At 44.9% G+C, this 25,317-nt stretch overlaps 2 protein-coding genes across 9 annotated transcripts in view; one reads left to right on the top strand and one right to left on the bottom strand.

Annotated features, from left to right (window-relative positions):
- Positions 1-12,006: 12,006 nt before the first annotated feature.
- Positions 12,007-19,763, bottom strand: tm2d1 (TM2 domain containing 1). The gene is made up of 7 exons (XM_085265807.1): positions 19,132-19,763; positions 17,779-17,852; positions 17,326-17,434; positions 17,127-17,218; positions 15,030-15,103; positions 12,450-12,579; positions 12,007-12,239 (listed from the first exon to the last, which is right to left on the bottom strand). The coding sequence occupies exons 1-6, from the start codon at positions 19,359-19,361 to the stop codon at positions 12,469-12,471; spliced, it is 690 nt and encodes a 229-aa protein (XP_085121933.1). The 5' UTR covers positions 19,362-19,763; the 3' UTR covers positions 12,007-12,239; positions 12,450-12,468.
- Positions 19,694-25,317, top strand: part of patj (PATJ crumbs cell polarity complex component) — a 92,914-nt gene continuing 87,290 nt past the window's right edge. For 2 of the 8 annotated variants that reach the window (XM_085265799.1, XM_085265798.1), the window contains exons 1-3: positions 20,700-20,762; positions 21,516-21,579; positions 21,666-21,844. In XM_085265799.1, coding sequence (XP_085121925.1) covers positions 20,760-20,762; positions 21,516-21,579; positions 21,666-21,844 — 246 coding nt within the window. In that variant the 5' untranslated portion in view covers positions 20,700-20,759. The other 6 variants (XM_085265803.1, XM_085265800.1, XM_085265804.1 and 3 more) reach the window with 6 other exon arrangements.

The raw sequence follows: 25,317 nt of genomic DNA, 5'->3' as shown, positions 1-25,317 counted from the left end.
CTCAGATGTGTGTTGTGTTGTTGTCGGCTGAGCTCAGTTTCCCCCCCGGGTGCCTGGTGGATGGAGGAGGGGTGGGAGCAGCCTCACCTTCTCTACTCAGGTTTCAGGGAGGGAGACAACCGCAGAGGAGCGTGAATAATTCAGCCAGCCGCCAACACCAGGCATCGCCTTTCCACAACACACACACACACAAAAACACACACATGGCCATGACCTGATATGCCCCCACAACACAGAAACCAACAGTCCAGAGGTCGGGCTGTGAACTTGGAAGAGGCTCACACCCTGAAACACAGACGAACACCTACACTGGGCTTCCAGAACGAGCATCAACAGAAAAGGTTTGGACCACAGGAAATGGACCCCCAGACAGGAAGTGGGGACTCTGTGAAGGATGTCAAGTGGTCTGAAATCAGGATAAAAAAGCTGGTTATTTTTCCCTTATTTACACACACACACACACACACACACACACACACACACACACACACACACACACGTGTATCAATCATGACGATGGTGCTGTGAAAAAAGGATGGACACAAAAACTCATCTACAGCAGTGGTCCCCATCCTTTTTTGCGCCACGGACCAGTTTATGTCCAACAATATTTTCACGGACCGGCTTTTAAGGTGCCGTGTATAAATACAACAAATAAAACCATTACTGGTACCAAAAAAAGGAAGATTTATTCATAATACACGGGAAAAGACCCAGCGAAAACAATTAAAAAATAATAATAAAAACCTTGAAAACCATAAACTGGTACCGGTCCGTGGCCCGAAGGTTGGGGTCCGCTGGTCTACCATCGTTGCTGTCCTGCTTTCTGGGAGAACTGGGACTAGAAGGAACTGGACTGAAAGTCTAAAAGGTTCCCTGGAAGTCTGAGAGAGGCACACTGAGCAGATATCAGCTGAAGCAGATATCCTTCATTTTAGCAGAGCAGCTGAGGATCTGACACTGATGGCATGTTGTCAGATATTAATCCTGGTCCATGCCGCAGACGTGCAGCAGCAGCACTTCAGCGCTCTGTTTCTCTATCCAGGCTTCTGTCCCTGGTGGTACCATGACAGTTTGGATGACACAGACCTGAAGCCTGACCTGCTGTGGGAAAACCAGGTAGCTGATACTGGACCACATAGAGACTGTTTTAACCTGGTGTTCACCGATGATTATAAGGCTCAGGTGTGTGATTGGAGCCAAGCTCACGAAGCATCCCTGTGTTCCTGTCCCGTCAGCTGGGATGGGTTCAGGTGACATTCACATTGTTTGGTCTTCTGGCCAAAACTCTGAGGTGTTTGAGCCTGGAGTGTGTCTGAGGGTGAAGAGCTTTTTCTCCTCGTTCAGGGTGGAGTCTCTTGAGAGTGCATGTTCCTGTTCCTGTTCAGCTGTGATGTAACCCGGTGGAACCTTCTTTGTTCCGTGTGACCTCTGACCCTCAGAGAGCTCTGCTGCAGGCAGCAGTGTTTGTTAGAAGTGCGTGACAGCTGCAGGTGGATCTAGCAGAACGAGCCTCTGATGAGTCAAACAGATCTCGGAGTCGTCTGAACGCTGCAGCGCTGTTCAGTGGATTGAATGACGCTGATCTGACATCAGGGCTGATTCTGTGGTTCTGCCGTCTGTGGGAGTTCAGATGTTAGAGTTTTGGACATGAAGCTGTGATCAGCTGTGCCTAAACTGACTGTGGTTCAGGACAAACCCAGTGAGATGGCGGACGGCATCATTTTTTCCACAGATTTCAGCCGCTTATTGCAAATGTGACATTGAGAGAGTCACATGATCAAGCAGAGCAGTTTTAATAGTGTGAAACGTCGCTCGTTGTTTGTTCACTATATTTGTTTCCAGGCTGTCTCATGGACAGATTGCAGTGGGCCAGCGAGGGTGGAATTTAGAGCGTTAATGAGGGCGACTGGCCCCGGGTGAAGACACGGCTGGTGGAGTCATGGCTGCAGGCGGTGCTGTGAAGCGTGGAAACTACAGACCCAGACATTCAGGCAGAAACATGCAGGTGAAACAGGTGTGAGCGCTCTGATCCTCCGAGACTACAAACCTTTGTTACCAGAAGCTTTCTGCTTTCTGCAGTTTTGAGCTCTGGTATCCAGTCAGGTTAGAGCATTCAGCTCTGCATGCAGGTAAATGCTCCGTATGGAGACAAAAAGAGGAAAACAATTGGAAAACGGTGGCTCACAGCTTTTCTTTTTTTCATAGATTTTTTAAGAGTTCCACCCTTGCTTTAAGGCCTTCACACTCCAAGCGTTTCGCTAAAAAATGACTGACTACTGAACTTGTAGTGTACCATATGTACACTCCGAACATGCTGTTTTTTTTGTCTTTAAAAGACTTACTGTGGAAAAAACTGAGTGAACATGAAGCGATGATGAACCGATCCTGATGTTTCTGAACAAGAAAAGAAAGAAACAGATTGTGGGTTCATCCGATTGTCAGCAGGAAGCAGCAGCAAGGCTTCCTGGTTTGATCCTGGACTTGAAGCTTTCGTCCATGTTTCAGGATGTCAGTGGGGCAGTCTGAGCTCTTGTTGGACCACTGAGATAAAACAGGATTATTTTACTGTGTATATTAGTGTGTGACAGTGTGAGGCGAGCGCAGAATGCAGACCTGAAGTCGTCTCTGACTGTGTGGATGCTGTGAGGCCATAAATCTCTCCACAGGTGGATTCTGCCAATGTTCTCAGCTCCTGACGACGACGCGAGCAGCAGCTCCACTTTTATGGTCAAACTTCTCCATCCACAATTAAAGTTTCTCTCTCTGTTCCCGGTCATCCATTCACACCCAGCCACGGTAACCACGGTGACATTGCTGTAACAAAGGGCCACGGACACGCCCCTCCAATTTCCCCTCAGACATCCTGAAAGACCAATTACAGAAGAGGATTAAGGCGTTCCGCGTCCACACGCAAATTAGCATTAATCAAAGGGTGTGTGTGTGTTTTGGGGTGAATAGTGATGAGCTCCAGACTCAGCGTGAACTCGTATAATTGCTCTTGGTGTTTGTGATCGATACCACATCCACCGCCGAGTGTAGCCAATGGCAGCAGGCTTCCAGCAAGTGTGTGTGTGTGGCTGATCAGTATCAGACAGATTTTATTCCTTAGATGGATGGTAATATTAAAACTAGAACAGGACACGAGCGGCTTGCTGAACGCCATTTGTTGATCTGAAGATTATTTCTCCTTTTATAATGACCAGATATGCTGTTTCCTGTCTTTACTTTAACATGAGCTTCTGTTTTTAGTTCATTATGACTCTGGATACTGTAGCGCCTGTGAAAAAGAGAGCCTCAAATCAGAAGGACTGCCTGCTCTGTATCACAAATTTAGAAGATCGTCATTTAGCCTGGAGAAATAGTTTGCTGCTTTATAAAAATGCCTACCGTAAAGGTAGAACATCTTACTATTCATCTGTCATGATGTGTGCTGTGGCAGGCAAGGATGTAGGACCCAAACGCAGGACTCAGAGACACGATGATTAACTAAGAGCAGCAGCTTTATTCCTGGAGATAAACGCAAGACACGAAGCTCAAACTAGAAAAATGGGAAACTAGAAAACAAAACCGGGAAACAGAGAACCAGAACATTACCAGAAGGACAGAAGAAAAACACAGCATGGTGAGGGTACGACGCAACAACTAACAGAGAGAAACACAGGGCTTAAATACACAAGCAGGACAACGAAAGGATGGGGAACAGGAGGTAACACAGCTGGGACAAGCACAACCAGACACACTGCACACAGGACCGAGACTATCAAAATAAAGAGGAAGCAAGAGACAGTCACAAAGACGCGGACTTGACACTGAGACACAGAGACATGAACTGTGGGACACGAAAAAGGCACCGAGTAGACAAAACACAGAAGGCACATAACCAAAACCTAAAGACTAGAAATCAGGAGATACTAAAGAACTTAGGGAACTAGAAATCAAGAAACAAAAACCAAGAGACTACTAGTGACAAATCATAATGAAATCGAGGATTAATGATAATATAAAACCCTGGGTCACCGACCCAGGACTGTCACATCATCATTGATTGAAGAAAATATGAACAACCCTAGGTTTCTCTTCAGCACCGTAGCCAGGCTGACAAAAGTCAGAGCACCGTTGAGCCAACCATTCCCTCCCAACCATTCCCATTAACTAGTAATGACTTCATGAATTTCTTCACAAATAAGATTTTAACCATTAGAGAAAAAATTACTCATAATCATCTCACAGATGTACACTGTAAAATGTAATATTGTGTTTAATTAAAAAATATTAAATAGGCTGAACTCAGTTTTTATCAATTTGTTATTAGAACTCGATTTAAATAAGTTACCAGTACTTTTTATGCAAAACCGCTGATCAACTCAATTTATTTGAGTTGTCTTAACTTAGAAAAACTAAGTAAGATGGAAGTTTTGCTTCTAAGTGCGGAAGGATGAAAGATGTGTTTTGAAAATGCCCCGTCACTACCGTCCTCGGATCAGTCCGCATGTTCATGGTGCCAGCATTTGTTATGGAATATGTTGAGCAAACCTGGAAAAGCGTCAGCTCAAAATATTATTGTTGTCATTGCTGTGGATCTTTACCTGATACACTGACTTGGTGAGTAAATGTTTACTCTTATTCAAACTGATTTTGTGGCTTCTCTTAGTTTAGCACCGGGTTTATAATCTTGCTAGCTAGTTAGTGTTAGCCTAGCGTTGCTGCTGCAGACCCCACTCCTACAAAACTCCTCAAAGAAGTCCTGCCATTAATTAATGCTTCATTCTTAAATACGATCAGCCTTTCTTCTTCTCTCACGATGTGTTTTCACCTCTCTGCATTTAATTGTTAGTTATTATTAATCTCTGGCTTTCTTCCACAGTGCTCACAGTAGAAAAGCGCTATATAAGTGGGCGATCACCTAATGGTGATTGGCTAACAGCTTTTGAGAGGCAATGAGCAGATCCTGGATCAGCCAGGACCTTTTGATTGATAGAGTCAGACTGGAAACCAAAGGTGTCGCCCCCTGCTGTTCATGCAAGTTTAAGGCATTTTCACGTTAGCATCATGTAAATTTAAGCTACCGTATTTTCACGACCATAAGACGCACTGTACTAAAAGTCGCAGTCTCAGTTATGTGTGCCATTACTGTATTTAACACACACATAAGGCGCACTGGATTATAGGGCGCATACAAGTACCGTATGCGTATTTAAAAATAAAGCGGGAGCAAACCTGAGTTCGGTACCTTACTCACATTTCTATTACCGGTAATCGTCATCATCAACAACACACAAGCATACAAGTGTGCGTATTTAAAAATAAAGCAGGAGCAAAACTGAGTTTGGTACTCACATTTTTATTACCAGTAATCGTCATCATCAACAACACACAAGCATACAAGTGTGCGTATTTAAAAATAAAGCAGGAGCAAAACAAAGTTTCGTACTCACATTTTTATCATCAATCAAACCCATCGAAGTCCTCATCCTCTGTGTCTGAATTGAACAGCTGCGCTAAATCTCCATCAAACATGCCAAGTTCACTTTCTTCACTGTCAGAGTCACTTTCCGTGCCGTGCGGCTCCTCGGAAATGATGCCGGCTTTTGCGAAAGCTCGAACAACAGTGCCAGCAGACATGTTAGCCCAAGCATCTACAATCCATTGGCAAATTGTGGCGTAACTCGCCCGGCGCTGCCTTCCACTCTTGGTGAAACTGTGGTCTCCATCGGTCATCCATCGCTCCCAGGCCGCTCGCAGCCTTACTTTGAACGGGCGGTTCACACCAATGTCCAGCGGTTGGAGTTCCTTTGTCAGGCCTCCCGGAATGACAGCAAGCTCACAGTTCATTTGTTTCACTAGTTTTTTCACATCGGCTGTGAGATGGGCACGCATAGAGTCACAGATTAAGAGCGATGGTGATGCGTGGAAAAAAACCACCTGGTCTCCTTACATACACCTCCCTCAGCCACTCTTTCATCATTTCCTCATCCATCCAGCCCTTTTCATTTGCCTTAATGATGATTCCTGCTGGAAACTTCTCTTTAGGCAAAGTCTTTCGCTTAAAAATCACCATAGGCGGCAGTTTCTGTCCATTAGCATGGCAGCCAAGCACAACAGTAAAAGAAGACTTTTCATACCCCGTTGTGCGTATCGCTACCGTGCTGGTCCCCTTCTTCTCCACAGTGTGACTCACCGGGATGTCAAAAGTGAGCGGGACCTCGTCCATGTTCGTGATGTGGCTGAGCTGGATGTTTTTGTCGCCGATGTGTTTGCTGCAGTAGGACCGGAAGATGGCCAGCTTTTCCTTATAATCCGCTGGAAGTTGCTGCGCTACCGTAGTCCTGGTCCGGATGGAAAAATGGCACCGTTTCATAAAACGAAAGCACCAAGACGGACCTCCTTGGAAATGTTCAATGTTCATCTCTTCAGCTAGTGAAACTGCTTTTAGCCGAATGGTGACCGTCGAAACGCTTCTCCCGCTCGTTCTTTGCTCGATGATCCACCGCTCGAGTCTTTCCTCCAGCTCGGGCCACCTCGCCTTATGTCTGCGGAAACTCAGCTGCGTTTTCTTGACCTGCCGGAGCTTGTTTTCTAGCTTCCTCCATTTGCGAACTATCGATTCGTTAATCTTAAATTCTCTCGCCGCTGCTCGATTTCCATGTTCCTCCGCATAGCTGATGGCCTTCAGTTTAAACTGTGCTTCATAAGCGTGTCTCTTTGCCATTTTCAGGGTTGTTAAAACAACGATGTTCCACATAATGCACATACCTGTCCTTTTATACAGGTATGTGCGATTGTCCGGTATATACGATCAACGCCCACACTTCACCCTTTAGCGTTCTCATGGTGTTCTCTACTACGTCCTCCTTACAACACACAGGGCGCACTGCGCTATAGGGCGCGCCGTACTTTTTGAAGAAAATCTAAGACTTTTAAGTGCGCCTTATGGTCGTGAAAATACGGTATGTCCATGTTTTACAGTCTGTGGAAAAATCCTGAGCTCGGATTTGTTGCACTCTTACTTTTATATAATGTTCAGCTTTAATACAATTTAAACAGGTGAGTTATAGAAACAAGGAAATCGCAGTAGCCAAACAGATTCTGTATCAGGCTTTAAACGTGTGTATGTTTACGTCAGTCTGAAGTGTTCCACAGCAGAGACGTGAGGAGAAGATCAGTCTGTGAATCACAGCAGCGAGGAAAGGATGTGGAGGACAGAGTCACGATGACATGAGGAGGCGGTGGTGGGCTGGGCTTCCTCCTCAGGGGAGACGTTGACCTGTCAGAGTAAATGTCTCGTCTGCAGGGACATAAAATCATATTTAAAGATCAGATGCTTTAAATCGTGACCAGCTCTGTTTGAAGAACCTTGAAGGACACGAGGAGAAAAAGAGGAGGAGGAATTATTAGCTCTTCATTAGAAGAGGGGGGGTTAGCTGCTCGTTGCACCTCAGATGGCTCAGTACCCTTTGTTTGGTAAATTAATAAATATATCATTAATATTTTCTCTGACGGGATTTAAAATTTGGAATAACGTGAAGACACTGCTGCAGTTGACCCCAAGCTGACAGGCCATCATTTACCTGTGATGACCTGGAGATACAGATGTGTACCTGATTTAAAGACTTTGTTTCTGAAGCATGAACACGGTTGCTGAAACTGAGACTCTGCCGTAAATGAGCTGTGAAGGATTCGGCCAAGCCCAAGTGTTAGGGGTCAATGCAGCTTATTGAATAATTATTGGTGGAAAATTGAGCAACAGTTAATAACTTAGAAACAAGCATGCTGTGTATTGTCAGCATATAGATTAAAAATATCGCATCATGTTTGACCTCTGACCTCTCCTAAAGCTGTTTGCCATTGCCATTGTTTGTACTGACAGTATATCGGCATATAGGGAATGATATATGGGGATTCTAAACACCACATTACATTATTGTGACTTTTTGTGCATCACAATAACAGGTTATAACTGTTTACATACATAAGAATTTAAATACATGGACTGTGCTCCTGAATACTTTATGCTTTTAAAGAAACGTTTTTTCTCTTGATATTTATGACGAAACATCTAACCAAATTTTATTAAACAATGAAATGAATGTGACACATGTTCACATAAATAAAAGTAATACAATAAAATAAACAATAATGACACTCAAAATGATGCCAGGTATGGGTTTCAACAGGGCTAATAAAAACAACTTTGCGCTAAATTATATTTAAAGAGAGAGAAAAATAAATTATATGTGAAGGAAGCACCACAGAGTGAGCTGCCTTCTTGTTTGATACAACGCTTGTTCTAATTTTACATTTGAACCAAAGGACAAAAGTAAAATAAAGTAACCTATTTTTAATTATCCTACAAATGAATCTTTATTTGAAGCAGATTCATAAAGACACAGGCAGCTGCAGCACCAATATCATGATTTTCTGAATTGAACACATTAGTGATCAGATCTGTCCAGTCTCAAACATCAGGCCAGAGGTTCAAATCCTGGAACGATTTTTCAAACCAAACACTCTTTAATGGAAAATCCATTTCTGCTTTCTGATATTAATGTGTAAAAATTAAACACACACACACACCGGTGCAGCTGAGCTTCACACAGTGCCCGTGTCGCACAGTGACCGACCGAGTGTGAATATTGAAATGACTTATCTGGTCACACACACACACAGGGATTATAGCGGTCTGGCATTTATTTTGTGAACTTCCATCAACAAACACATTTGGACATCCGTCTTCGTGAGGACTTCTGACCCTGAATCCTGGTTTGAACCCTCAGACCCTCCTCCTCTCAGACCTGCAGGCCCCACCAGTTTCCTCGTTCCTGGTCCTCACAAAGACAGAAGTGCAGGAGGGCACACACTCAGCTGGGTGAAGGTTTGCATGAAGCTTCCACCTTATCTGCAAACTTTCCTCCTACTTCGTTCCAACCGACACAACTGTAATTTCATGGCCTCTGTTTCCCACACAGCACACTCTGTGTGTGTGTGTGTGTGTGTGTGTGTGTGTGTGTGTGTGTGTGTGTGTGTGTGTGTGTGTGTTTTACCTCCCAATCACAGTATTTTGTGACGACGGACTTGTGTGTATATATAAATATATGTTGGACATGGTCCACCAAGATGAGATGATGAACATCCACAAGTACATCAGGAAGATAGCCACAACTGACCGTGTGCTTAGTCTATACCTGAGGCACCATGGAAGGCTAGGCCCCTGCACGGTATGCACCACTGGCAGATAGAGGAAGTGGCTGACATCCAAAAGTCCTACCAGTGGCTGGCAGAGCTGGACTGAAAGACAGCACAGAGGGACTAATCATGGCAGCACAGGACAAATGCCCCTGAGACAATCTAGCACATGACAGCAGGGTGCAAGATGCTAGCAAGCAGGGCATACATGGAACGCCACAACCAAGCAGCCAGCATAGTATACAGAAACATTTTTGCTGAGCATGGCCTGGAAGTCCCAAGGTCAAAATGGGAGACGCCCTCTAGGGTGGTGTAGAATGACCGAGCTAAGATCCCGTGGGAATTCCAGATACAGACAAACTGGTAATGGCTAACCAACTGGACATAGTAGTGGTGGACAAGCAGAGGAAGACAGCCATAGTGATAGATGTAACAATAAAAAATGACAGCAGGGGTCCCAGGGGTAATCGGAGCACTTAGTGCAGTGACTTCCAAACTAGGCGAGTGGCTCCAGCAGATTCCTGGAACAACATCTGAGACATCTGTCTAGAAGAGCGCAGTCCCAGGAGCAGCTAAGATACTGTGCAGGACCCTCAAGTCACAGAGGAGGACCCAAGCTTGCAGGGGCTAGAGGGGAATTTTCTACGAACCAATCAGTAGCCTCCTCTGTTGACATGTGACCATCTGCAGTTCCCTTGATGCCCACTAGATGCTGCTGTGATCAAACCCAGACTGACCCAAGTCCTCACGGTGCTGCTGTGAGAAATTATCCCTTAAAACATTTATGATAAAGTTAAGATTTAAGATAAATAACACATTTGTGTAAAATCGTGCTGCTGTAACTTCTTCAATGTGAATTATTACTTGAATCAAAACGTCCAGACATCAGAAGAGGTCAGACAGATGTGTTTAAAATGTAACGTATATGTTGATGCTGATTCTGACACAGCCACAATAGCTTTGAAGTGAAACCATCATTCTCCTGGCATGTGTGATGTGCCATATTTTGGCCTGGATGGAAGGTGTTGAAGACCGGGTTTCCATGTCTGTGATGTCTTCAGGTGGAAGTCCACGAGACTTTAGCTTTTACAGCTTTTTAATCTCACCTTTCAGATGGCTGGACTTACATTTATGAAGGCATTGCTAGTAAAATCCACTCTGTGTAAATCTACAGTTTTATGAAGATGTTTTCTTCTCCATGGAAAGAATCCTGAGATCATCCACTCAAATCTTCTAGCATTCCTCTTTTTAAGACTGAACCAAACTGTGGGTGACCCTAAGGTTTCTGCTGCTCAGAGTCTTCTCCATCCTTTCTTCTTCTGTGATCCTGCTGCAGGTTCCACAGCTGCTTGGGTCTGCTTACAGCTTTTTAACATCCTGTCTGCTGCTGAGGCCGACAGATGTTGGCACGTCAGCTTTCTCCTGATGCACTCGGACAATCAGACATCCACCTTTCTTCGCTAGGGTGGATGTTGAGATGAAAGGAAGGATCCTGGGATCATCCCTCTCTGTCATCTCTCTCTCTCTCTCTCTCACACACACACACACACACACAAAAAAAGAGCTCCCACTCTTTCTGCTTCCTCCCGGTCTGAACTGTGAATCTTGTGAAGCGTGCTTCAGGATGATAATTGAATTTTGATGAAAGCCACATGGAGGCTAACTCTACATGGAAATACAAGGAGTACCCCCAACACACACACACACACACACACACACACACACACGCTCACTCGCTCTGTGTACACAGTAATAATTAACCAGAGGAAACGCTCGCTGCTCAGCGCTAACAGGAACTCCTGTTTCTGTGTGTAAATTAGAAAATAAACTGGCCTTCATGTTTTACTTCAGCAGCTCAATTTGACTCCATTATCACATTTTCTGTTCATACACAGACAGCAATTGCAGAAACGAATATGCTCTACTCAAAGTTATTTGAATCCAGCTGTTACACATGAATGCATGGTCCAGCACCAGAAAGTTCAAAACCAGAAAGATAACATTAGAAAAACCACAAAAATGTACAAATGTCACCGGATGCTGTAGCTGCACATGACGGTGTTATGTCACAGGTTGCTGTTGTTGCAGATGTTAGTATGATGTCCGGTATTGTTGCACGTGTTCTCAGAGCGTTGCGTTTTCTCTAACAGTTGCTGTAATTGCACAGGTTTGTTTATTGCTTCAGTTACCATGTACAGTTGCAGGAGTCACTAGACTTTTAACCACATTTTTTTCACCGTCCAAACATTTCCAGACTGATGGTAGTGTGATATCATTTCCTGTCTGTGCTCTTGGCCGTATCGCTGTGTGGCAACACTGAAATGTGTCTTTGAGCCCTGAAAACTGGAAAACCCAGCAGTGGAAAAAGATCCAGCTCATTTTGAAGGTTTTTCCACTGTCTGGTTTTTAAGAAGTCTTAATGCATCATTACCTCCGTAAACTTCAACCACAAACAGGAAGTAAAAGCTTACATTAAACCTCAAATGTGACTAAAGTAGCCGAGGTTGGAAGAGAAGCTTTGAAATCTGCTGGAAATTCTGTGACTTCAGAAAAGTTTTCACACCCTTATCTGAAAAGTAGGAAAATATGTTTTCCTTTTAGTTTCCCCAGCAGTGGGTGGCACAGTGGTTAGCACTGCTGCCTCACAGCAGGAGAAGCTCCTGGCCTCTTGGCCGGGGTTTCTGTGTGGTTAGGTTAACTGGTGATTCTAACCCCCTGACAAGAAGATGGATTTAAACGTAGGTTTAAACTAAAGGCAGACTGCTGGTGACTGTCAAACAGGCCTGAAATACATCTACAGTAATAACAGAGATGCTGGTGTGTAGATTAACAAAAAGAAACTTTATTTACAAAGTCTTTATGACAAACAGAATAAGTTAGAGACAGGAATGGGTGGAGCAACATGTCAGCACACCAAAAAACAAAAGTGCAATTAAGTGTTTTTTTTAAGGATGACTCGGAGCGACCATTGAATAGATTCAAACAGACTGTGACTGAAGATGAGGAGGGATTTCTTCACAGCAGGTCTGAATTTATTGCACTGATGGAGATGCCTAAACAGAGAGGGAGAAAATATCCTTTAATATTTGGTCATTCATAGAAGCCCCTCGATCAGGGACAACACTGATCAGATAAAAACAAAGATTTGGGAACAGTTCATCTTCCAACCATCAACCTCGGAGGCTGACTAAATGAAGCATCAAGAAACCCTACACACTGCGGAACATCAGTCATTTACTGACGTTTAAGACCTAAAAACTTACAGGCAGCGTCCAGGTGAGCTCACAGAGAGTGATGTGGCTTCCTGAAAGTCTCGTTGGTGATGGACAGACGGGTCAGACGGGCGCCGTAATAATCCACAATGTAGTTCGATCCGTCTGCTGGACCCACGATCTGCAGGAGAAACCAGAGAGAGGGAGGGAAATTAGAGCCAGGTTTTCAGAAAGCGGAGTTGTTGTTTCTGTGAGCTTCTAAAGCAGAGGTGGAGGTGATCGTGCTCAAAGCAGCTGAAGGCTGACGCTTTAACAAAGATGCTCAGCAGGAGGACAAGATTAATATTTGTGCGTTTGTGAGGACGGTTTGAGCCTCCATCAGCCAGAATCAGGTTTGGAGTTTGACTCTGGGTCCTCTTCTGTTTTTATTCATTGTCATATTCAGTGAGGATAAACGTAAAAGGGAATTTCATTTCCACGCTCGAAGAATGTCTGGAAAACCTGTCACATCAGAATCAGAAGATGTTATTTATTCCCAAGGGGCAATTAACAAACAACAGAGCAGCATAACGTTGAAGATAAGGACAATAAGAACAGGCAATAAGGGTGAAATAATAAATACACAGAATATACAGTTTTAAAATGACACAGTCTTAAAATTAAAGTGACTGAAAGGTGAATAAATAGCTGTAAGTGACTAAAAGTGAATAGTGTCTGTAGTATAAGAAGAGTGTAGGTTATTCTTATGGGTGTGGGAAATGGTCTTATCGGCTGGAGTTAAAAAGCAGAGTGGCTTTGGGGACAAAGGTGGCTCTCCTCGTCTCAGTCCTGCAGGAAATGCAGCGGAGGCGTCGCCCAGAGGGGAGCCATTGAAATGCGGGGTGAAGAATGTGAGAGGGGTCGTTGATGATTTTGGATGCCTGTCTGAGGGCCTGTTGGCTGAAAACCTGTGTTCTGACAGGCAGGCCAATGATTTTAGAGCACACTGATGCAGTGTGCTGCAGTCTGTTCTTGTTCTGAAGGCTGAGGGAATGGAACCAGCAGGTGATGGAGAAGGTCATGATGCTTTCCAGGAAGGCATAGTAAAAAGTCATCATGATGGGTGTGCTGACTCCAAAGGAGTTGAGTTTCCTAAGGAGGTATAGCCGTTGGTGGCACCTCCTAAGAATCTCCTCTGTGTTGGCAGAGAATTTCAGAAATAGTCCGGAACACACTTCCTAGTTGCCCTGCACAGTGCCTCAGAACTCGACTGCAATGTTGTCAGGGAGCTCCTCTCCCTGGTCCTCCTTAGGGCTCACACCACGTCCTCAGTCCTGAAGGTGAGTGGAGAGCTGCCAGGTTTGAGTGAGGATCTGGTCTCCTCAAGCTGGGCCATGTTGTCCGTCTCAAACCTGTAGAAAGTGTTGAGGTCGTCAGGGAGGGAAGGAGGGGTTGCTGCCCTCCACCTGGATGGTTCTGGGGGTGGTGACCGCAGTATTCACAGAGGCCATGGTTTTGGGGGCCTGCCAGGCTGAGTGGAGGTCCCCTGTGGTGAATTTGTTTTCAACTGTGTTTTTAATACTTCCGTTTAGCAGTTTTTATGGCCCTCTTGACCTCCTTTTTGTCCAGTGCAGAGCCGGTGAAGAAAATTTTTTATTAAGGATTTCCTTGAGTTCCTTGGTAATCCAGGGTTTGTTGTTGAGGTAGATGGAGACTGTTTTGAGGGGATAATGTTGTCAACACAGAAGGAGTTGTATGATGTCACCGTGTTGACTTATTTGTCAATGTCAGAAGGAGAAAGAAGGCTGTCCCAGTCAGTGGCTTCGAAACATCCTTGTAGGGTGAGGATACTTTCCTCTGTCCTCTTGATGACTGGGGTGTAAGCAGGAGCCAGCAGGATGTTTTAGCAGCAGCTTGAAGCAGCTAAAGCGCTAAATGACGTTCATCATCACTGAATTCTACTAACAGCATATTTTATCATCCACCAAATGTAATGAGCCTTGAATATTAATCACAGTTGTGGTCTGAATGGGGGCGGATACCTCCCAATGCCTAAAACTCCTAAAGGGCCGTTCGCTCTTCCTGTGTCTTAGTTGGGTGTGGGCGGGGTTAATAGCCACAGCCCGTTCAGCCCCCCCCCCCGATGGATTTCCAGTCTATATTATCTAAAACGGTTCAGCAGGACAGGGAGATCTGTCCCTTCACCTTCTGCTTCATCCATCTGTCTCCGTGCTCTCAGAGTCCATTAGGACCTTCCGGAAGATTCATTCATTAAAGGGGCCTCGCCGAGCCACCAATGGATGGACGTAAATAATACCCAGAAAGCTGCTGCCTGCTTATTCATAAGGCCCCCACCACCACCCCACACAGACACACACACAGTGAAATGGAACAGAGGAATGCTTCATCACAGGCGTCACTGTTAACAACAGAGAAGAAGTGACAGCGGGCTCTAAATCGCTGCTCAGATCCATCTGATCTTTTGCTACAGTTTGGGTGAGTTTGATCTTCAGCCTGCTGACCTCTGACCCCAGGAAACAAACACATGAGACCAACCAGATTCAACGTAAAGGGGACATTTTCAGCCATGGCGATGATGATGATGATAATGGTGATCAGCTAGCTGGTGCCGGTGCAGGATTTATGACTCACCTGCATGGCGATCAATATGAAGTCGATGAGTGTGCCAATCCCACAGAAACCAACAGTGCAGAACTTCAACAGTCCTGAGAGAGAGACAGTCTTCATTAAATAACAAATATAAAATATTCCCATGACTGAAACATGTTCATCTTGTTTTAAACATTTAGTCTGTTTTAAATGGACACTTGATGTTTTCTGATAATTCTTTTTAAAAATTATTTTGTGTTTTTGGATCATGTTTGAATCTTTTCCTGTCCGTCTGGGTTTTATTTTGTGTTGTGTGAATGGATCTCATTCCTGTTTAAACAGGCGAAACATTCCAGGTTTGTAATCAGGAGGACGCAGCAACTCTCAGGTCACATGACTCTCTCAGATCACATGCAGCAGCAACACAGCCCGCTGAAACAGTTTTTTAAATTTTAATTCAGATTTTATTGTACAGTTTGTGTCAGAGATCAGCTGGGGTGTAAAGCCACACCTGAGGACGCCGGACACGCCGGGTGCAAAAACCCTCCAGCTGTCACTGTGTGCTGAAGTGTCCTGTGGGGGCACAGGGACTCTGCTGCTAATTTTACAGCAGAAAGTCTTCAGAGTGCAAAGGAGTGAGGATGCATTATTTACATGAAGGAGCTGAGACTCATCAGCCTGCAGCCTCCTGCTCTGCTGTTGGTTTCGCTCAGATGAAACGCAATGAAAACATGTCTGCGTGTGCTTTCTCAAACTTCTCAACTGCTCCTCCTCTTGTATCTGGTCTTCCTGCGCTGAGTCAGTGTCTGAGATCATTGTCTGAATGTTACAGTACATAGTAGAGCAGGGCAATATGACCAAAAATATTTATCACAATATACATTTGAAATTTTGTGATAACGATATAACTGACGATATAATTGACACCAGACAAAATACTTTACAACTCCACAACTTTATTAGTGCAAAAAAACCCAACCCATCAATGTATTTTCGCTTAAACAAGCAGCTGTTTTTTTATGTGCATTAAAGTTATAGAAAAATTTTACAGTGCAAATGCAAATTCTTTGCTGACAGTTTAACCAAAAAGCATTTCCAGTGGAAATTGGCCGACATATCCTCAGTATAACCATGTATAATATCCACAAAACGTAAAAAGAGGTTTTACACACACAATACGGTAATATTATGTTGAAGCACCGTACGTATCACTCCGCGAGGCTCCTGCCTACGATAGCCGTAATGCTCCGACAATCCATCAAGCGGTGCGGCTTTGTAGCTTAGTAAAGTCGTACTGAAACATTTGACAGATTTTCGAGCGCCGTGTACATAAAATCGTTTCGAGGTCAGTAAACACAACCAGAATTCATACATAAGGCACACGGGATTATAAGGGGCACTGGCGATTTTCAGAAAAATCAAAGGATTGATTTTAAGTGTATTTTCCAAAAAACACGGTAATAACAACGGCCCGCTAGCATGCTCTACCAAAAGTAGTGCTTTGTTGTGTATGTGACAGATGAAAGCTAAACCAGTTCCACACCACTGAAGCTGCAGCATTTTTACAAACCAATTCTGGTTCATCCATTTCATTCAACGATCCGCTTTCCCCCTTCTCATTCTCCGTTGCCGCCAAGCTTTTTCCACCATGTGCATATGAAAACAAAGGCACTACGCATGCGCGTTTTACCCATATTCTACCACGATATTTCATTTTCTTATCGTTGCCCAACATTATACCGGTATTACCGTGAACTGTATGATATGGCCCAGCCCTAGTACATAGTATTCACTTTAATAAATACCTGCAGACATGAGAAAGCTGTAAATCTAAAGCGTGACTCTAAGATGGTTTTTCCTTTTATTCAATTCTTTAAATTAAACCTGAAAGGCTGAACCTGAGGAATCACTGTCCAAATACTGACGCCTGACAGTACACCTGCTCAGCGACAGGTGTCACCTGACTGCACCCCCACCCACCACACACACCTGCTTTACTAAAACTAGATGAAGTGAGAGAGCTGGCCACCCAAACTACAGGCATCAAAATAAAAGCTGCAGGTGTCTGTGTGTTGGTGTGTGTGTGTGTGTGTGTGTGTGTGTGTGTGTGTGGGTGTGTGTGTGTGAGAGAGAGAGTACCCAGAGCAGGATATCCCAGGTAGAAGCGATCTGCTCCGAGCCAGCCCAGAAACAGAGACAATGCCACGGCCACTTTGTAGGAATAACCACTCCTGACAGGAAACACAGAGAGCATCAAACCACCTGAAGCTCACACACACACACACCAAAATCTATAGAGGAGTGTGTGTGTGTTTGTGCTTGCACTGTGAATACTCACACATTTCTGCAGGGGATGGATTTGTTGAAGCCGACCTCGTCCCCGCTAAACCTGAACACCGTCCCGTTGGAGAGCCGACAGCTGATGTTTGGAGCTGGGAGGCATTCCACTGTGTGCACACGCGAGCACACACACACACACACACACACACACACTTGTTTAGATGCAGTTATGATCGTATTCGTGCCATTGAGCAGCTCCGCATGATTCACGATTCATAATAATCCTTCTTTGCCTGATCCCAGCTTCAGTGCAACCCCTCAGTTCATCCTGTCTGAAAAACTCTGCTCACTTTATACCCCGCCCCCAAAATAAAGTACAGTTTCTCTTGATTGGCTGACCTGTGGAAGCCTGCAGAAGAGGAGCTCTGCAACATCTTCAGTTTTAGAGTCTGTCTGTTTTTTAAGCCACCGCCCACAAACAGAAAAAAATCTAATCTGAAGTGAGACTCACCCCACGCCGTCATGTCCCTGCAGTTCTCTGGCTCCTGAGTGGATTCATCGATCTTTGGATCGTTGCATTTATACGTGAGCAGAGTAAAGGAAGGCAAACACACTTCAGTCGGAAAACATCTGCAGCCTGTTTCTACGTGACATGGCGTAGGCCGTGGTTTAGGGGCGGGGAAAAGAAGTCGATACAGCATCGTGTCAAGATACTGTATGGATACAAGGACCCCAAATATCGATACTTCATTAAATAAATGAAAATACTCTGGAATCCTACAAACAATCTCATGCACACCATCCTGAGATAACATTAGCTTCCTCACATGTACAATTAAATCAGCAACCTCTTGCCGACTGTACAGCTGTTTTCTCCGTACCTGGTGCTGACTGTGCGGCTGTTTTCTCTCACCCTGTGCAGGTGCCCACAGTTCGTAGGTGGTTCACTCACAATGATCACAGGTCATCTGACGGAAAGCAACATTTCTGCAAACACTCTGTCTTACTGCGGCCACTCGCCGAGACTGCTGAAGGTTTGCAAATAACTGCTTTATAAATGCAGATTGATTGCCATCATGTTCCCATCAGTGATCACGGAGCACAGATCGACTCTGGGCTGTACCCTGGTTATAATCCTCTAGCACAGGAAGGCTGCTGAGTGCAGATGTGATAATTAAATGTGAATTTCTGTCTATGGAGACAGCAACAGATGCATGATTTTCAAATTGTCACAAATCATACTTGTAATAAACTTTGGTGAATTATCAGAGACGGACTGCATTCAGTTGCAGACTAACTTCATCTTATGGCAACATTTACGGCAGGTTTTAGTGACAGTCTTGGCTTGGTTGACAATAACTGAACTTTATCTTACTGGGTAAAACAGACACTGATGAAGGACACGAAGGTTAAAAATCACAGTAATATCGTATCATTAGGTAGACTGACTGATGAAAACAGCAGAGTGCTGCACTGAGTAAACATTCTGTGTTTATGAAACAAACTTATTCTCCTGATTCGGGTCTCTGAGCTCTCCTGACACAAGTGAACTGTTCGGTCTTCAGACTGAAGTTAAATATCCGTTCGTAACTGCAAAGACAACGGGAAGCTTGTCTTCCTTTGAAACTTTAATCTGACCACACTGAAAATATCGATCAGACTGAAAAACCCTTCAGGTCCCAAACATGCAAACACACAGTGCTATTCTATGAGAGGAGAAACCCGCGTTAAGCCACGGACCCCCAAAAAACGTCCAAATGTAACGTTTTGATCTGAATGTCACAGAGAAGCTAGGCTAACGTTAGCCGTCCCGTGACCCCGGTAATGAGGCGTTAAAGCGCGGTAAACACGGACGGAAGGATATTGTCCGAGTCTCAGGTTCTGGCAGTTCTCCACCTCCTCGCTCAGGACCAGCTGCAGGTGCGAATAAACGCAGTAAAATAAGAGGCTGAGCGCCCCGGAGCGAACATACAGCAGCCGCCTCCGGGAGGACGCCATGATTCCCTCAATCACGTGACAGGGCGGTACCTTCATGGACTTGCAGCATGCTGGGAACTCAGAGCGATGTAGGACCAGGAAGGCTCGGCAAACCATTTATATTTATTATTTTGGTTTTATTTGTATCGTTTTCAAATCTAATCATTTTTAACCATAAGACATATATAACCTTTGTTCTTGTTATAAAATCAGCTCTTTAAATAAGCTTAAAATGCTGGCAGGTAAAACAGTTTCAACCTGCTTCATGTGTGTTATTTTCTCGTTTTAGTATGGATATTTTATCTCAGATGTAGAAATAATTTCTCTTCCTTATTGTGCTAAAATAATGAATGTGCTTTTAAACAGAATACGGAATAAAAAACAGTTAAACTAATGATAAGAAAACAAAATGATCCTTACGTTATGCTTTTGCATCCTTAGACATCAGATTTCCTACCGCCATGAATGCGGCATTAAAGTGACGCTGGTGGCAGACTGGATCCAGTTTATGTGAGTTTCTTACCAGTTTGAAACTCTGAGAATCTACGTCTTTTTCTGGGGAAAGTGTCGCTTCTTGTGCGGACTGTTTCTCTGTTAGAGTGCGGACCGGAAGCGCAGTTTCTGCCGCAGTTAGCGGCTAAGGCTAGCGGAGCGGAGTTCTCGGTGAGGAGAAAGAAGAGGAGGAGAAGCTCCTTTAACTCTTTACTTTATTCTCATGATCTGAACTCAGACTTTGTACCTGTGTGTGTGTGTGTGTGAGTGAGAGAGAGAGAGAGAGAGGCGGTTAAAGTGCGGCTTTCACCTGTTGTAAACTTTGACGCACCTGCTCGCGCGCTCTGTGACGCTATGAGGTGAACCAAGGGCCAAACATGCAGGTTAAAATATGTACAGGTGAAAATACCGTCTGTCCGCCCCCTCCCCCTCCGACTCCGCTGCTCAGTTTCACTTCCTGATTTCTCAGGTGAGCTGACAGGTGAGTGCCTCAGACCCCCTCTGCGTCATGCTGTTTGGTTTCGGTGTTGGGGGTGTGTGGACCGTGTGTGAGTGTGAGAGAGAGAGAGCTAGACAATAGCTCGGCTCGGCTCTGACTGAGAAAATATTCCGTGCTGATATCGAGGCTCACCTGCCACACCTGGACACTCCGAGGACGGCCGTGTTAGCCACAGGTGGGAAGTACCTGAGTGCTTTCAGTACCACAGTGAAAGAAGGTGTGAAGTAACTCCTTAGGTATTAGGTACAAGTTTTTAGAAAGTAGAATGGTGAAAAGTACGGTGGCTCGGAGGGCACAGTACACGGCAGGGCGAGAACGCGCAGGTAAGGTCAGAAACGTCACTTTGCGAAATGGAAACCAGTAAACACCGTCAGGTCAGGGCTACCGTTACCATGGTGACTCAAAGGGACTGTGTTAAAGTTGCGGTCACGTGATTGCGGGCACCTGCTGGGGTGTCGGTGGTAGGTTCAGGGTGTGGTGCTGTGTCACACGATTCTCCGGTGCTCGTGACGGTTTTGGTGTTGATGGTACGTTCTCGGTTTCCGGTTCCCTGTCATAGTTTTCATCTTGTTTTTTCCTGTTTGGTGTCAAATTTCAGTGTTTACAGGCCTGTTTCATAAATCTGCTCTGTGTAGTATTTTCTTCACGCAGGGCTGGTTTTTGTGGTACTTCAGTTTGTAGTATTTGCTGTTTGTGGTATTTGCCTTTTGTGTTTGGAGTTCGTAGTTTGTTATCTTTACCATCTTTACTTTATCGTTTTCAGGGATTTTCAGCATCACTTTGGTTTTTGTCTTTTTGAGGTTGATGGGGTTAGTTACGGTTAGTTAAGGTTAGGCTCATTAATACCAGTTGGTTGTCTCTCTGTGTTTGCCCTGGACAATCTGGCCAGCTGTACCCGCATGTTGCCCTATGGCAGCTGGGATAGGCTCCACCCCCTGTGACCCTGATTTGGATAAGCAGAAAGAAATGAGCAAGGTGTTTGATGGTGTTTCTGATATTATGTTTTTGGTGTTCTGTGTTGGGTCATATTTTGGCCAATTTTGGTGGGAGAAAAGGTGAGTGTGACTCACCTGAGACAGACAGTGCACGGGTGCTGACATGCATGTTTTCCTGTGACTTCATGCAGTGTTGTTGATGACAGAAAGAGCGGTCAGTATGAGTCGTGCTGTGAGGTGTCAGAGCACAAGTATCTCCACACTTGCTCGTATTTTAGTAGGCGTTTATCAGACTTGGTCCAGAGCTGAAGGAAATAAAGTTGTTCTCGGTTCTTCCTGGTTTAGGTTAGGTCCTCCAGAACAGAGGACGGTGAGAGCACAGCAGAGATGTTTGAAAATGTCCCGACAGGTAAGTCCTGACTATAACTCAAGAGAAACCATCCAATGATTCGCGTTTATCCGAGACCACGCTTCACAAGCTGTTTTTGTCCTCAGTGTCCTCGACGGAGCGTCAGCAGGTGCTGGCAGCTCTGGAGCGTCTGCAGGCCAAACTGGTGCAGCGGGAGGAGTGGACCCACAGCGAAACCCTGGGAAACCTGCGGGAGACGCTGCAGAGCCCGCTCTTTAACCACATCCTGACCCTTCAACACTCGATCAAGCAGCTCCGCAGCCAGGTGAGCCTCACTGAGCATGCTCCGTCATACAAAATAGAGTGGATAGGATCACTCTGATCCTGGCACAGATGTTTAAGGCTTACCGGTACTTCACCTGGACTGCAGGAGCCATAGCTCAGGGGAAGGAGTTCACACAAAACAAAAGAGCCTTAAATGATGACGTTTTATATTAACAGCTAGTTTATGGAATATTTCATTCACAAGAATTTTATTGTTTTTATCCACAACCATGTTTCCCTCACCTCCTTTCTCGTGATATGGAAGCTGTGCACTGTATGAAAGAAACAACCTCGTAACAAGAAGAAAAAAAGAGGTTAGCTAGCAACAGGGAGCTAGCTGCAGCGACACACTTTGTTTGTTGTTTGTCTTCATGCTAGGGCTGCACGATTAATCGTTAGAAAATCGCGATCTCGATTCATACTTATGTGCGATCTCATTTCCAAATGACGACTTAAAAAAGAAAAGAAAAAAAGACGGCGACGATTGTACCGCATTTTGATCCGGGACGTAATCTGCATGAAAACAAGCGTTCACTCTTCCTGCTCAACAAATGACAAGGGCGGAGCCTTATACCATGTGATACAGAAGCTGTGCCGTGTGATGCTAAAGTTAGCAGGGAAAAAACAACGGCGAGCACGTCAGGGATGACGAGAAAGTGACCGGAGAAAATCCGTCCCGGTCAACCACCCAAACATCAACAACGGGAACCTTATACAGTGCTTCCCTATGCACGTCGAACTCCCGCAGGCACAAAGAAATTACGGAGGCTATTACTTATCACCTGACCAAAGATATGGCTCCCATCAACACTGTGCAAAACGAGGGATTTAGGAAAATGATCAACACCCTAGACAAACGCTACACAGTGCCGTCCCGCAACTATTTTTCTATTGTTGCACTACCTGCTCTATACACGCAGCGTCGAGCAACGGTGGAGACGGAATTTCAAGCAGTACAACATTTTGCGGCAACAACAAAACGTGAGACATTTGTTGTTTTTATGTTCAGTTTCAATTGTTACGAAGTTGATGTGCAGTTAATATGTGCAATAAATATTTATATTGGAAAAGAAAATCGTGAGAGAATCGTGATCTCAATTCTAAGCCAAAAAATCGTGATTCTCATTTTATGCAAAATCGTGCAGCCCTACTTCATGCCTTTACTCCACTGAGCCTGACACAGGGCTGCAAACACGAACATACAGGTTTTTCATTTGTACAGTTTTTTTTTATGACTAACTATCATCTACTGTGATCGCCATTTTATTTTTTAAATCATAGCCTATTTTTTAAATGTATGTTTTGACTGGTTTCAGTCTGAAAAGCAGACTGTAAGACAGACCCAAAATACACACAATGTTTGTGCTCACAGTTCAGCTTTTATTGCCAAGTTTCACATGTACAGCTACACAGTCTCTGCTCAGAGTTGGTCTCGGCACGCATGCACTGGCCTCTCACTATAAAAAGAAGAGACTGTGATTAGTCCAGTCGCCACCACCTGTGGCCTCCCCAGGCACCACCCACTTGAGCTCGCTGCGCCTCCCCTGCAGCTGAGCCAGGGACCACACCGCCGCCACATGCACATTCTCATGTCCAGCAGGGGGCGAGTTCTCGGGTTGTACAAAAAAAGCACTACGTATATAAGAATGAGTCCATGATGAATTTCAGGGCTGACTGAATCAAACATGAGGTCATTTTGGAGATTTTTGTGCTCTCAGAGTCACAGCAGGAGCAGGAAGTAGACAAGGGCGGGGCTATACTGTGATTGAAAAGTCACCTCTTAATGAGTGAGCAGACTCCCCGAATTTTTCAGTCAGGTATGTCAGGCAGATGATGCACTGCGAGATAAATCGGTCCTGAGAGCTGCTATAGAGCTGGAGATGAGCAGAAGATGTCCAGAAACACATGAACGGTCCTGATTAAACCAGAAAAGAACCTGAGTTCAAGTAAAACGTCAGAAATGGAACAAAAAGCTTTCAGTTAGGTTTACTTCAGTGGGTGTTTCTCATCACATGTTCTCCATCTATCTGTGTGAGTGTTTCCCATCAGATCTGACAAGTGTAGCCCCGCCCAGGTGTTGACAGCCTATGGGTATCAGTCCTGTGCTGCCTCCCGCCCACCGCTGTGACCCGGGCCGTCGAATCCTCTCTGCATCGCCATCTGTATTCAGCTCGCGCCTGCGCTGACGTGAGCTTTACAATAAACAATCTGCAGGCCAAATTAAGATAATGGCAATAACCCGCGGCGGGCTTCATATTCTAAGTGCTGCGAAGGTCAGAGCGAGTCTATGAATGCACCGATGGAAGCCGGCGGAGGGTATATGAAGCGGGGACTTCTCCCTTTATTTCTGGCCCTCCCTCCCCAGCGTGCTGCAGATCTATCAGGCTTTAATATCTGGTGTCTCGGTTTGAGTAACGGCCTTGTCGAGGTGGTATTGATGAAATGGCTCGGGATCCTGCTCTGTCAGCCCGGTCTAAATAAGCCGCAGACTGATAAGTTTCCACAATGTGAGTGTAAAGGTCATTAATACATTACCTGTTCAGAGAGAGCGCCTGCAGAGGAATCTATTGATTTTAGTTTTTTCCTCTCTCCTCCCCACTTATCCCCGGCCTCGCCGCGTCTTTTTCTTTTTTTCTTTTTTTTTCTGCGTCCTTGCACATAAGGGCGCCTCCCATCTCTCTCCCAGTCTGCCTCTTCATCACAGTGAAGTTTGTGGCCAAAGTTCAAAAGTATGTGGACGGTTTCTTTATGCCCGCGTACACAGTCAGTCAGCGGAGCCTGGTTCACATTCATGTGCTTGAGTCTAAACACTGGACATCTGTGTCCAGCACGATCCCTGATGTCACTTCTGTTCACACCTGAGACAAACAGGAAAGCAGCAGGTGTTTAGTTCAGACTTGACATGCGTCAGTCTGACATTAGCTGATTGGCTCGTTTGGAGAACGGATGTATTAATTGGGCCACAGATTGAAGCTGTTCAGGGTTTTCCTGCACTTGTGCAGGCTCACTGCATTAACAGAAGCCTGTTTAAGTTTGATGAATACAAGTTTTTATTTATTTATTTCTAATCTCTGCTTAAAAAAAAAGTATTTATCAGAGGCCAAAAGAAAAAACCTGGTTTTTATTGTCAGTAGAACTGACTGGCTTCTCAGACTACTGATCGAAACAAAAACCAGTAGTTAGTTATTTGTGACAGCATCCAGTCCTCACGTACAGTGAGACCAGCGTGCCGTTGCTGATGAAGACAAGTAAAGCCGTTAGCAGTGACAATCAGGGCGCCCGCTCTGGGATGTCTCCAGGTCTGGACTCAAACCTGTGACATCTGGAGCAGATCCACTAGAAACGTTTGAGTTTTAACAACTTCTTCACCATCTTTGCAGTTTAGCATCCGTCAGGTCTTTGGATCAAACGCGCTTATGTCATCGTATGGATCTAAAAATGGGAAAAAATGCACCAAAGTTGCGTCTTAAATTC

The sequence above is a fragment of the Mchenga conophoros genome, linkage group LG23 (assembly GCF_057382185.1).
Source record: "Mchenga conophoros isolate Kocher_MC1m ecotype Shallow Benthic linkage group LG23, M_conophoros_male_GT1.1, whole genome shotgun sequence".
Lineage (NCBI taxonomy): Eukaryota > Metazoa > Chordata > Actinopteri > Cichliformes > Cichlidae > Mchenga > Mchenga conophoros.
Note: the sequence above shows the minus strand (reverse complement) of the source record. Positions and strands in the feature narration are given on the sequence as shown.

Bases quoted from the DNA above. Each gene is read 5' to 3' on its own strand.
- tm2d1 (XM_085265807.1), bottom strand. From the start codon at position 19,361: ATGGTTTGCCGAGCCTTCCTGGTCCTACATCGCTCTGAGTTCCCAGCA. The intron at 17,219-17,325 runs GTGAGTATTCAC...GTTTCCTGTCAG, and splicing joins TCCATCCCCTGCAGAAATGT to GAGTGGTTATTCCTACAAAG. The intron at 12,580-15,029 runs GTGAGTCATAAA...TTTCTCCTGCAG, and splicing joins TCATATTGATCGCCATGCAG to ATCGTGGGTCCAGCAGACGG.